The sequence below is a fragment of the Eulemur rufifrons genome, chromosome 14 (genome assembly GCF_041146395.1).
Source record: "Eulemur rufifrons isolate Redbay chromosome 14, OSU_ERuf_1, whole genome shotgun sequence".
Taxonomy (NCBI): domain Eukaryota; kingdom Metazoa; phylum Chordata; class Mammalia; order Primates; family Lemuridae; genus Eulemur; species Eulemur rufifrons.
In genome coordinates this window covers 33,949,367-33,962,433 of record NC_090996.1, presented here as the reverse complement: position 1 = coordinate 33,962,433, position 13,067 = coordinate 33,949,367, and the positions used below count along the sequence as shown (strand labels likewise).

Here is a 13,067-nt window from a genome sequence, read left to right as displayed (position 1 = left end):
CATTTTGACATGCTCGAGGCTGTCCCAACCTCAGGGATTGAGAACGGGAAGAATCGGCAGTCAAAACTTTGAAAAAGTCCAAGATGGGGCTTGTGGCAGCTGGAGGAGCAGGTCGTGAGGTCCCGTCTCAGACACTGTATCCAGGGACAAATGAGTTGATCCACCTTAGCGCAGCGAACCAGAGCCATCTGTCAGCGTGTTTTTATTACTTAAAGGGGCACTCCCGTCTTGAAGTTGGTTTCCCTTCTGACTGTTTTTAATCCCCACTAGGTCCGCCTTCTGCGTCATGCTGGCCAGTGCAGTGGTACCTTCCTGACTTTGACCTCAGCCTCTGGTGACTCCTGCCGGTGAGCCCACCTGCCCGCTGTCCCCCAGCCTCCCGCAGACCCCCACCCCCTCTGGTCTTTAGGCCTGGGTCCTGCCTCAGTTCTGCCAGGCCTTCAGGGGGCACCAGGCCCTCCCACGCAGTGGTGCTGTCCTTGGAGAGCCAGCACAGGCCCTTCCAGATGGGCAGAGCCCCCGGGATGGGGTGGTGGGCTGACCTGGCACCCCAGCAGGCATCTGACCTCATCCCCGGGACCTCTGCATGTTAATTTATAGAGCCAAAAAGGACTTGGCAGATGTGACTGAGGATGGTGAGGTGGGGACACTGTTCCTGCTATGTGGGAGGACCTTAAATTGTAGACACATGTATAAGGGAGTAGAGGACAGGTGGCAGTGGAGGAGGCCATGTGCCCACAGAGTAAAGTGGCACGCCACAAGCCAAGGACGGCTGGCAACCATCGGAAACCGGAAGACAGGGATCCCCTGGAGCCTCCAGAGTGAGCGTGGCCCTGCTGACACCGGAGCTCAGGCTTCGGCCTCCAGAGCTGAGAGGATGAATTCCTGATGTTTTGAGCCACCAGAATTGTGGTGGGTGGAGCAAGCAGCTTCAGGAAATGAATATAAATGGGAAAGTGAAGGATTCCAAGAAATGACTGGACCAAAGGCCTGGCCTGGCTCCTAACTGCCGCCCCACTCTTGGGACCTGGTCACTTGGGGTCCCCCCGGGCCTAAACACCTCAAAAAGACTCCCCACTGCCTGCAGCAACTTGGAGAGGGCCTTGCAGTCCCATCCTTCCTGGCCCTGTGGCCAGTGGACCCCCAAGGCCAGGCATCCCTGATGCTGGAGGGTCACGGGATGCTGGAGGGTCACGCTCCCTGTCCAGGGCCCCTGGCGTCTTGCCGAGTTGCCTGCACCTCGGTGCTGCAGCAGGAAGGCAGGGGTGGGGGTGGTAAGAGGGTCCTGGGCCACCACAGGGCTCCGTTTGCAACATGCAGCTCTGTATGGGGCTTCGGCCTCTGGCTCGGGGCCCCCAGACCAGGGACGGGCAGCCTGGCCCTACCCTCCCACAAACAGCTGCTATCCCCATCCCTCCTCGAGAGCCTGGGGTCAGTGGGGGGCCAGGGGCTGCATGTGTGAAGAACAAAGGAACCTTTGGCCCTTTCATTAGATGTTTTAAAACCAAGTGCAGGCTGGTGCGGTGGCTCACACCTGTAATCCTGGCACTCTGGGAGCCAGAGGTGGGAGGACTGATTGAGAGGTCAGGAGGTTGAGACCAGCCTGAGCAAGAGCAAGACTCCCATCTCTACTAAAAATAGAAAAAATTAGCCAGGCATGTAGTCCCAGCTATTCAGGAGGCTGAGGCAGGAGGATCACCTCAGCCCCCAGGAGTTGGAAGTTGCAGTGAGCTATGGTCAAGACACTGCACTCTAGCCCAGGTGACAGACCGAGACTCTTGTCTCAAAAAAAAAAAAAGAAACAGTGCAAACGTGATTATCAGGTGCTGTTTTCCTGTTTTTACAGCAGCAAGGACCCTGTAGAAGTAAGCGCGTGTCAGCAACCTGTGTCATGGAAGCCGCCCAGATGCCCTCAGGTGTGCACGTGTCCCAGGGAAGGTCAGGCTGCCAACCTTTAAAGCCCTGGGGCAGCACACGCTGCCCGTGCAGAACCCGAGCCCAGCAGCCCTGCCAGGACCTCACAGCCGTGCTGCTTCAGAGGCTTCCCTTTGTAGACTAACTTTTTCTTACGAAAGGAGAAAATCAATATAAAAGAAATTGTAGATTCTTGGCAGAATTGTTGTCATCTCTGTGGACATCGTCGTCACCTCAGGTGAGCACCAGCCCCAGAGTCGTGTCCTGGGAGGGCCAGGGGAGGGAGGCTCAGAGCTGCAACCCCCAGTAGAGTGAGGGAGTCTCCTCCAGCAAGCTGGGGTCCCAGTGGGCTCTGGTGTCCCTCATAGGGGCTGATTTTCTGGTGGGTGAAGGAGTGAGGACACCCAGGGTCCTGTACTGGGCACAGGTGTTTGGCTCTCTGGACACTGCAAACAGGTTGCGAGGGTCTCCCCAGCCTGCGGTGCAGCACAGCCCGTGAAGACAGGACCTCCCTGACCTTGGGCTCCAGCAGCTCCTGCCACACTGGACTCCAGGGAGGCAGGGATGCTGGTGGCAAGGGGTGACGTCTCACTTCCTCCACACCCGTGACCCTCGTTCTCGCAGGAGGAGGGGCATGAGGCTGCTGGGCGAGCTGTTGGCCCTCGCCGGCCTGCTGCAGGTGGTCCCGGCTCTGAGAATTGCAGCCTTCAACATCCAGACTTTTGGGGAGACCAAGATGTCCAATGCCACCCTCTCCAACTACATTGTGCAGGTGAGTCCAGGATGCCTGTCCCTGAGGGCAGAGGAACCCAGGGAGGGGGTGATGGGCCCTGGGCATGGGAGGTGGTCAGCCCTGTGGGCCCCAGACTGCCGGGTGCCCGGCATACAGCACCTTCAGTCTCGGGCCGGTCACTTAGGGGTGAAACGGGCCCTGGCTGCCAGCCCAGGGTCCCGTCAGGGCCGTGCTGCCCATGACTGGCAGTGGGAGCCCAGGCAAAGGCAGAAGGCTGCGGGCAAAGCCGGGCTGGGAACACACTGTGGGAGCAGCTGCTGCTCCTGTTGTGGGTGTCTGGGGGCAGGCGGGGCTGGACGTACCCAGGTGGCCAGCTCAGCACCTCTGTGGCCCCGTCCCCCAGATTCTGAGTCGCTATGACGTGGCCCTGGTCCAGGAAGTCAGAGACAGCCACCTGACGGCCGTGGGGAAGCTGCTGGACAAACTCAATCAGTGGGTGACAGTGTGGAGTCCTGGGGGAGGTGACGACCCTGTCCAGGCACAGCCTCACTTCATGTGGGCCCCAGGGCTGTGATGTGGGCAGAGCCCTGTTGTCTGTCTGCAGCCAGAGGGTCCCTCTGTGGTGCCCCAACTGGGACCTTCTGTTTTCTCAACCCAGGGATGCGCCAGACACCTACCACTATGTCGTCAGTGAGCCCCTGGGACGCAACAGCTACAAGGAGCGCTACCTCTTCGTGTACAGGTAGAGCCCTGGGCCCAGCTGGGCCGTGACAGCAAGGACTGAGTTGTGGGAGACAGACCCCATGTCTGTGCCTTGGAGGGCACCGGCAGAGGGCTGATCTAGAGCCCGGGAAGTCAGCTCACCTGGAAGGACCCCAGCAGCGTTGGAGAAGCAATTTGCCCTATGGGACAAGAGTCCAAGGCCATAGAGCAGGGTGCAGTTGCAGTCCAGCCACCTGTGGCCTCAGACCAGTGGGGTGAGCGGGTGGCTCGACTTGGGGCTGCCGTCTGGGGTCCCTGTCACGGCCTTCGGAGGGGCGGGCAAGATGTGGCTGGAGTATCACTTGGCCCCTCCTGCTGCCTGGGAGCAGACGAGGCCAGCCCACAGGTGCCGTGTGGGAGGGGGCAGCTCCCCAGCCCACGGTCACCTCCTCCACCTGGCCTTCCCACAGGCCTGACCAGGTGTCCGTGCTGGACAGCTACTATTACGACGATGGCTGTGAGCCCTGTGGGAATGACACCTTTAGTCGAGAGCCAGCCATTGTGAAGTTCTCCTCCCCATTCACAGGTGAGTGCTGCTGTGCCACGCCCTCAGCCCTGCAGGGGCCAAGTCACATGCTGCCCCCGGCTCTAGTGTGGTGGTTGTTCCTTAGGAAAATGCCTGCCCCCTGGGGGACTGTCACTCATCCCAGCCCCGACCGCGTGACTGAGTCTGGCCCTGCAGGAGTGTGGACCCCAATGCACCCTCAGGCCAGTCTCCCGGAGGCAGGCCCTGTACACCGTGTACTTGGTGTGACCACTGTCTCCTCAGAGGTCAGGGAGTTTGCCATCGTGCCCCTGCACGCAGCCCCAGCAGATGCGGTGGCTGAGATTGACGCCCTCTACGATGTCTACCTGGATGTCAGACAGAAGTGGGACATGGAGGTGAGGCCCTCCCAGAGACGGTGGGCTCTAGGGGCTGCCACTTGTCCGTGGGCCAACTGATGGGTGTTCCTGGTAGGACATCATGTTGATGGGCGACTTCAACGCTGGCTGCAGCTACGTGACCCCCTCCCACTGGCCGTCCATCCGCCTGCGTACGAACTCTGCCTTCCAGTGGCTGATTCCTGACTCGGCTGACACCACGGTGACGTCCACGCACTGTGCCTATGACCGGTGAGCGGGCCTGGGCCTGTTCCAGAGCCTCGATTTGTAGGTCCGGCTTCAGACATGGCCAAGTTCGAGCTTTAGTCAATCCATTTAAAAAGCCACTATTTTTTAGTTTTTTGGAAAAGCACATTTACAGTTGAAAGGAGAGGCAGAAACCTGGGTTCTTTCTGCTTCTGAACAGCCTCAGGTGTATAGGCTGGGGGCGGGGTGCGGTTTTGGGCACCCTCAGACCTGCACTGGCTCCAGCTGCCGCAGGCTGGGGAGGTGCCTCGGCTCAGCTTGCAGGAGCAGGTCCGAGCCCACAGGCTCCGCTGCACTGTGGAGGGGGCCGGCAAAGCAGGGTGGGCCCGGAGCCAGAGCAGTGAGTGACACGGGCACCTTCTCGCTTGTCCCAACACACTGCAGCATCGTGGTCTCAGGGTCTGTGCTCCAAGGCGCTGTGGTTCCGGGCTCGGCTGCTCCTTTTGACTTCCAAGCTACGTACGGCCTGAGTGACCAGCTGGTAGGTGTCCTTCCTTCGCATGCATAGCTGGGACGCAGGAGCTGAACAAGGCCTGGGGTACCCTCGCCCAGCTACTGCTTTTCCACAGGTCTGATGAGCCAGGCCTGGCCTTTGCCTGACGGGTCGTAGGCCAGGGTAGTTGAGGTTGTGACTGAAAGGTTCCTTCCACCAGCTCTTCCCTGGTGGACCTGGCAGTGAGGTGCTTGGGGACAGAAGCCAGCAGCCTGGGTTCAGGCCTGACCCTGCCACCTGCTTCCCCCCAGGCCCTGGCCATCAGTGACCACTACCCCGTGGAGGTGACACTGAAGACAGGCTGACCTGAGCAGCACTCGGAGACCTCGTGGCCCCAAGCACAGCCCCCTCCTCCCCACCAAGAACACGGGCTACGTCAGAGCCTGGACAAAATGTCTATCATGTAGATTAAAAAATACCTTTTAATTTAGGTAAAGTTCAAGGTTCCCATTTGTGTGTCAGTCCTTCCTCCCTGCGCCCTGCCTGGAAGACGCGTCCCAGGCAAAGGCCACAGCTCCGACCAGGACCCCCTCGGCCATCAGCGTCTCTCCAGGGCCTTGACCAGAAGGTCGTTGAGGCGGCCTACCATGGGTCTAGGGTCGTCCACGAGCCCGGCTGCGATCATGGCGTTCTCGTAGATCTGAAAGGCAGGGGTGAAACGGTGCTGCTGCACCTCAGAGGCAGACACAGGCGCCCAGAACTGGCAGCGCAGCCCAGGTCTGTCGGGGGGGGGGGGGGGGCGTCTCCCCCGGTGTTTACGAGCCCAGAGCTGGTTCCTCTCACCTGATCCGCGAGCAGCTGGGCCAGGTCGGGCTCACTCTCCCTGAGCTGACTGAGCTTCTTGATCAGCATGTGTCTGCAACACAGAGACCACCGAGAAGCTGGCGTGGGACTGCGTGCTGCCCTCCTGCCTTTCTGAGACGCTGGGTTTATCAGGACATTTTAAAAAGTGTAAGAGGACTGTCCAGTATAAAAAAAACTAAGGCGTTAAAAATTAGACGTAAGTGATCACTTACAGATAATTTGATTATACACCCAGAAAACCTGAGAAAAATCAGTCAAGAGTTTGAATATTAGAAAGTGCAGTGAGGTGGCCGAGCACTAAAATACCACCAAGAACAAAGGAGAGTTAGGCAGTGGTTCTCAGATAAGCAAACCATAAATAATAATGTGAAACTTTTCTTAAATTAATCCACAAATGTAACACTTCCTTTATATTAATAGATTACACCAAAAATTTTCTGTATAAATTTTATATTGTTTAGGTGTAAAAGAAAAGAATAGCCAAGAAAAGAAGGGGGAAAATCGTAGATGTTGAAACACATTATAATTTCATTCTTAGGCAAGTTGCCTGACCAGGCAAATGGCTCAGGGCAACCAGGTGAAAAATACAGAAATAGACAAAAATATGCTGTCTGATAAAGACGGGCCTTTCACTTAAGAGTGAGAAGACAGATTACTCAGCCATCCAGAAAAGGATTCTCAGACCAAAATAAACTCCAGAGGGATCAAAGATTAAATGTAAAATTAAAAGCATAATACTAGAAGAAAACAGAGAAAGAAATGTTTTATAATTTCAGAAAGGGAAGGCTTTCCAAGCAAACTACAAACCTACAAACCCAGAAGCCAAAAAGAAAAGAAGGACACGATTGACTATGTACCATCTAGTGTTAAAACTTACTCATGAGGTAATTTTTCACTTCTAAAGAATGGCAAAAATTGAGAAGTCTGATAAAGCTGAGGGTACAGGGAAATGTTAATTTGTAAACCCCTGCAGAGGAATCTATATATAAAATGACACACGGATGATGCACGAAGACTTAGCAATTCTGGTTCCTTACAGCATTGTTTATAATAGGGAACACTTTAAATGTCCGTCCTCACAGTGGAATCTGCATAGCTGGAGAGGAGGAGGACATTCTCAGTACACTAGTACGGGGTTCTCTTGGTTACCTGCTGGGTGAGAAAAGGTGAGGACCCGCCCCACAGCAAGTGACTCTTGTGTAACAGAGAGGAAATCCACGGCTGGATCTGCCAACACACAGAAGAAACCTAACGCTGGCTGCACCCGGACATGGATGGGAAGAGAATTTTCCCCTATAAACTCCTGGTTCTTTTGAGTTCTGAACCATGTGAACATAATATCAAATTTAAAACCAAATACAATGTAAGCGTGAAGTCTTTTGGCAATAGAAAGAAGCAGTTCTGCGCAGCTATCTTGTAAAACCAGTTTTGTGGCAAAACTAGTGCAGGTGACTGGCACCTGCCTCGCTCTGCTGCTGCTGTGCAGGAAGGTGCAGGCGTCCCGCACGCCGCAGCCCCCGTGGGAACAGCCAAGCCGGACCTTCCACCCAGTAACGCCAGGTCTGGGAATTTGGCTCAGAAAATGGAACAGGTACCTCCCCACCCCCAGTAGCTTAATTTTAAAATGTATGGTTATAAAGTAACACAAAAAATTAAACATGTACTATATAAGAAAACACTATGTACATGTAAAACAGAAGTCAGAGAATACCAATTAGGACGCACTGACTATGGGAGGGTGAGGCTATGGATTTTGACTTTCTTTTTGCTATTTTCGAACATTTTTGGTAACTTGCTTAGGTAATTTCATTTTAAAAGTACTCCTGTATACAAAATCAATTTCCCCCCAAAAGAAACTTTCCATACACAACAGCCAACAGAAAATGAAATTTTAAAATATCTAAAAAATAAGACACATCAAAGAACAACAGTGCAGGAACTCTAGCAGATGGGAGGCACCCGGGGGTGTTGAAGACCCAAATGAATGTGGATGGCAAGAACTGATGTTGGAAAGCTGCCAATTCTCCAGAAAATTCATTTAGGGAATCAACACAATCTCGGTCCAACCCCAGCAGTTTGTGTGAGTATGTGTGGAACTTGTCGGGCCAATTTAAAAATGTAGATAAAAGAAAGAACCAACAGTAATCCAGACATCCTCGAAGCAAAGTAACGGGGGACTTGCTCGCTGAAAACGAAGACTTAGGGAAACGCCGAGCAGCTGCGCCCTCGGCACAGAGACAGACGGACGGACGGATGCATCGGCGTGTGGACACCCGAGACCCTTTTAAACTTCACAGGAGTATAGTTTAAAGTTGAAGTTAATACACTTTAATTACACACGTATTCTCTTTATAAACAGTCACCCAACTGCACGTAAGCTTCACGCACGATTCTTACATGCTAAGTTCGAGATAAAGGCACCCACACTCCCGTACAACTCTGAAGACTCCCCCGGCAGGTGAGAAGGGACGAGAAGCAGCGAGCCCCGGCCTCACCTGGGGTTGATCTCCAGCGTGGGCTGCAGGAGCTGAGCTCGCTCCTCCTGGGTCCTGGCCAGCTGCTGCATGCGCAGGAAGTGCCGGGCGGCCCCCATCTCCAGCACGGTGACCATGGCAGGGTGGGTATCCAGCCGCAGAGTCACCTGCAAGCAAAGCGTAGGGGCTGGAGGTGACCGTACCCCAGGAGTAAGGGGCTCTGTGGGTGAGGGGGCACCTGGGGATGGGGCATCCCTGAGGCAAAGGGGCTGGAGGCTGGCAGAGTCTGAGCCCAGGGGAAGCTGCCCCGACCGCGAGGGCAGGAGGCAGGCCTCAGGGGCAGGCCCTCAGCCCAAAGGCCCACCTGTGGGCGGGGTCCTCAGCTGCTGCCCCCACATGAAGTTGCAGAGCCTGTGGGCGGCCCCCTCCTCCTCCCAAAGCCACCAGTGGCTAATGTCTCACACTGAAGGTCTACCTTGCCTGGCATGTTCGCCTCCGCCCTCCACAAGCTCCCTGCCAAGCCTACATGGACCTCTGAGAAGCCCCAGCAATGGCCGCAGGCCCTTCTCTGAGGTCTTATTTGCTTCATCTGGTCTCTGGAGGGGGCTCAAGCTCCTTCTTGCAGGCCTCACTCTTGTGCCCTCCTCCTAGGCCCCCTGGGCCCTGTGTGACTAGCAGACCCACCTGTGCCCACAAGGCATCCCCAGCCAGCGCCTACGAGCAGCCCCCATCCCCCACAGGTCTGGGCCTCCTGACTGCAGGAGCCGGGCCCACGGCTGCTCTGACCCCAGGTGGCGTTGGGGGGAGAGGAGAACCTGGACTCTCGTTCGAATCCAGTGTCCCTGACATCTAGCTGTGTGATCTTGGGATGCTCTCTGTGGACTGGGGACAACAGGTGACCTGAAGCGCAATGAGCGAGCACCGGTGAGGCAGGGCCACGGCAGTGCTACAGAAGTGCGCTACGTCACCAAGTCCATCTGCACATCCTGGCTCTGGCTACTCCCTGCCCGGATTCCTCTCACCCAGTGCCGCCCCTCGTCTCCCACGTCCCACGCCACCCCCGGGACCTGCCCGCATCCATCCTCTGCTCTTGCCAGCCTACCCCGCACCCTGCCTCTTCCCTGAGGGCCACTCCTACACGTGTCCCTGAGCCGGTGGCCCTGCACAGGATGCCTGTTGTCTTCTAGCTCAGCTAGACCAGCAGGGTCTTAGCTCATCCAGAACCCCCCACACCAAGAACCCAAGTGGGAACGTGAGCTCCTGAGGGCTGGGGTGGAACATCCCTTTTTTGGAACCAGGTCATCAGCTGCCGCCGCTCCTGCAGGGCCTGGACCAGGATGGCCCCGGGGTGGCCCGCTGGGCTCCTCTGCTCCCACCCGCCTGGCCCAAGGCTGCTCCTTCCAGCCTCTCAGTTCGGGAGGCAGACCCTGCCTTCTGGCCTCAGCGGCGCTCCTGGGCAGCACGTGGTGACGTGTGTAAAGGACCAGGGACCCTTGGGGTGGACCCACCAGGCCAGGAACCGGAAGGCGGCAGCCCGGCCAGCCTGCTGTGTGCACCGGAAGGCCTCACCTTCACGTTTGTGACGCGCGACCCCAGCACGTTTCTCATCCAGGCCATCAGCTCCTCCGTCTCCTTCTCGGACAGGCACTCGCCGGCTACAGAAGGGCGGCAGGAGTGAGGTCGCATCTCCTCGGCCCCTGCTCCACGGGCTCCCCCAGGCCCCCGAGTGCAGTGTCCTGCCAGCTCCCCGCCTCCCACCCGCCACGACAGACAGGAGCTCCTTTCTAAAACCTCAGGAAGGACAAGTCTGGCTGCCTGTAGCTCACATAATTTTGTCAGGGCTTTGGAAACACAACTCGATTCCCTCAAGCAGCTTAATCAACCGTAAGATGCCACTGTGGAAGGAGCGTTGGAGACCCTGGATCTACACCGGGAGACACTGTCCCTGAATCACTAAGATGTTCCCAAACAGCTTCTTTCACAGGTTGGTGACCCCAGATCAGCTGAGAGAAAACCCTGTGCAGACCCACGGCTGCAGGACAGCGGACGCCCTGCAGGACATGCACGCCAGGCCCCAGCCCCCACCCCCGCTGCCCTGTGCCTGGAGAGCAGGAGGCAGCCGACCTGGGGACCCGTCCTCAAACTTCTCCTCCTTGTAGTGATCAACAACAATGTCTGTCTCCACGGAGATCAGTTTCTTCTTGTCAAATTCACGAAGGTGCAGCAAGGTCAGCTCATCAAACTGCTCGTAGCAAAAGAGGACCTGCGCACGTCCAAGAACACCCGTCAGGCCTGCAGGGTCTCTGCCCGCAAAGAGAGGATGAGAGGATGTGGGGTACGGGGGCTGGAGGACCCCACGGGGCCGCTGGGGCTCCCGGGCCTCAGCAGATGGCTCTGAGGGAGGCTCCGGCTGCCTTGGCCGTGAGAACGCTCCACTCGCAGAGAAACTCACGAAGGACTTGGTGAGAAATGCAACCAGACCGCAGACGCCCTGGGTCCCTGTTCCCCGACTCTGACCCACCCCGCAGCCCTCCTGGGTCTTGGGCACGTGCAGCCATTTTCCACCAAACACAGAGCTGAGAAGTTCAAGACCCTCCCCAGAGAGCTCAGACCCTGCCTTGTCTGCTAACCCGGCGCCACACAAAAGCCAAGCACAGGGCGCCCTGGCCAGGCGGCAGCCGTGTGGCCTCGGGGAGCCGGCCCCACCTTCCGTCGCTCACCCACCTCCGTGTCCTTCTGCTTCATGGCCTCGAAGTAGGGCGAGTGCTCGGCCAGGTGCCGGCTGGGGGCACACAGGTAGTAGATGTTGCGGGTGCCAGCCCGCATGCGGCCGGCGTAGTCCACGAGGCTGGTCAGCTGCCCGGCAGGCAGCGCCGAGGACTCGTAGCGCAGCAGCTTTGCTATGTCCTCCTGGGGACAGACAAGGGCAGTCACTGTGTGCTCCAGGTCCACACTGCGAACACCTCCTGACCTGCTGGGCATGGGCCTTCTGAAGCCGACGCTTCCCGGCTCTCTGGGCTGGCTCAGGGCCCTGGGGGCTGTCGTGGGCTCTTGGCTGGTGTCCGAGACAGGCCTTGCTCTGCCCACAGGCCCCAGCTCAGGAGCGACGGGGGCTCAAGAGCGATGGGGGCTCGGGGGGCTCGGGGGGCTCGGGGGCTCTCTGGGCAAGCCGTGCACACGTCTCCGGAGTGGCCAGACCCCACCCCGCAGACCCTGCACCTCCCCTCCCTCCTCAGCAGCAGACCCTGCCCCAGGTGGGCACATGGACATGGACGTGAAGTCCACGTTTCCCAGCCTTCCTCACAGCCAGGTGTGGCGGGGACGAGCTCCGGCCAGTGGGGTGGGAGTGGGACTTGGAGAAGGGCCCTTAGAAGAGGACAAGCCCCTGTGTGCTGAACAGACGTGACTGCCGGAGCCTGACCGTGCTCAGGTGGGAGCTGCGTGGGAAGGATGCAGGAGCAACAGCAAGCTGGGAGCCTCACCTAAGCCACTGTCACCGCTGAGTCGGACACAGAAGAGGGGTGGGGAGTGCAGGGACGTGGGGAAAGGGCATGGAGGACACCCAGGGGTAGGAGAGTGACGAGACTGGGATTCCAGGTGGATAGAGGCAAGCGGAGAGCGGGGCAAACAAGGGTTTGGGACCAGCCCGGCAAGACCTGGTCCACGTCCACACGCTAAGATCTGCATTCCACGGCCACGACCCTCATTAGCAAACACACTTGCTCCACGTGAGTGGACACCACACGGCACTCGGGACGGTCTCTGGCAGGCAGTGAGCGCCACCTAGGTGCTGCTAACCACAGCTAAGGTGGGCAAGAGCGAGTGCAGAGTTTAAACCAGCCTGTGCCGGAAGGGGCTGAGGTCTGTTGACAAGCAGGAGGCAGGACCAAGGCCCGGTGGGAGAGCCGCCCGGAAGCCTTCCTCCGAGCCCCACCCTCCACCCTCCTCCTCAGGACCCCACATCTGTGGTCACCCTCCATCCCCGCCAGACAGTGGATACCAGCACCTCGAGGGACTGCTCGTGGGGCAGGCTCCTTCTAGGGGTGAAAATGTTCTAGAACTAGACGGTGGGGACATTGCACAACTCTGTGAATGTACTGACTGCTGCAACACTGTACAATTTAAAACAGTAGAATTTTTTTGTTTTCTTAACACAGGGTCTTGCTCTGTTGCCTGGACTACAGTGCCGTGGCGTCAGCCTAGCTCACAGCAACCTCAAACTCCTGGGCTCAAGCGATCCTCCTGCCTCAGCCTCCCAAAGTGCTGGGATTACAGGCATGTGCCATCTTGCCTGGCCCTAAAAGACACAACTTATAAACTTTATGGTATATAAAAAATGGTCAAAATATGTTTATGGAATGAACGTTATCATTTTTCAGCAATCAGTTGTTTGATTAACTGAACCCCTGGCCCCAATGTCGTGGAATTACGGGGTTTCTGCCTGGTATAGCAAGAACCTCCCCTCATGAGGCACAGCAAGGTCTCGCCTCCCCCACCGCAGGAGGTCAGACACCGCGGCCCCCCCCGGCCCTCCAGCATCCTCTGCGAGGAGACAGTGTGTACCCCCTTCCTGCCCACTCCGGGGGCTGAGGTGTCGGAGGCAGTGAGGCTCGGCCTCCTGGTGACGAGCAGGACACCCGCAGGACAAGGGTGAGGACGTGCCTGGAACCCGGCAGGCCCAACCTGGTTTCCCACCCAGCAGCGACGGCCTGGCCACCTGGCTGCGGCACTGTCACGTCCAGGGACACCTCCGCCAGCC

General features: G+C 57.6%; 2 protein-coding genes across 7 annotated transcripts in view; one reads left to right on the top strand and one right to left on the bottom strand.

Moving 5' to 3' along the window:
- The first annotated feature begins 239 nt into the window (after nucleotides 1–239).
- On the top strand, nucleotides 240–5,341 carry DNASE1 (deoxyribonuclease 1). 5 transcript variants are annotated; one of them, XM_069487014.1, is made up of 10 exons: nucleotides 240–347; nucleotides 1,847–2,152; nucleotides 2,539–2,686; nucleotides 3,051–3,139; nucleotides 3,306–3,389; nucleotides 3,820–3,935; nucleotides 4,179–4,291; nucleotides 4,368–4,522; nucleotides 4,922–5,018; nucleotides 5,282–5,341. In XM_069487014.1, exons 3-10 carry the CDS (start codon nucleotides 2,549–2,551, stop codon nucleotides 5,333–5,335), a joined length of 846 nt encoding a protein of 281 aa, XP_069343115.1. In that variant the 5' UTR covers nucleotides 240–347; nucleotides 1,847–2,152; nucleotides 2,539–2,548; the 3' UTR covers nucleotides 5,336–5,341. The 5 variants fall into 5 exon arrangements, with proteins under 5 accessions (XP_069343115.1, XP_069343114.1, XP_069343118.1 ...); XM_069487013.1 differs by having other exon boundaries at nucleotides 3,820–4,291; XM_069487017.1 differs by lacking the exons at nucleotides 240–347; nucleotides 1,847–2,152 and having other exon boundaries at nucleotides 2,423–2,686.
- A 124-nt stretch (nucleotides 5,342–5,465) lies between these two features.
- TRAP1 (TNF receptor associated protein 1) overlaps nucleotides 5,466–13,067 on the bottom strand; it is a 42,480-nt gene continuing 34,878 nt past the window's right edge. For both annotated transcript variants that reach the window (XM_069487011.1, XM_069487012.1), the window contains 6 exons: nucleotides 11,033–11,218; nucleotides 10,433–10,571; nucleotides 9,878–9,963; nucleotides 8,330–8,475; nucleotides 5,814–5,886; nucleotides 5,466–5,670 (listed from right to left, as the gene is read on the bottom strand). In XM_069487011.1, the coding sequence (XP_069343112.1) occupies nucleotides 5,569–5,670; nucleotides 5,814–5,886; nucleotides 8,330–8,475; nucleotides 9,878–9,963; nucleotides 10,433–10,571; nucleotides 11,033–11,218 (732 nt within the window). In that variant the 3' untranslated portion in view covers nucleotides 5,466–5,568. The remainder of the gene's footprint in view (nucleotides 5,671–5,813; nucleotides 5,887–8,329; nucleotides 8,476–9,877; nucleotides 9,964–10,432; nucleotides 10,572–11,032; nucleotides 11,219–13,067) is intronic.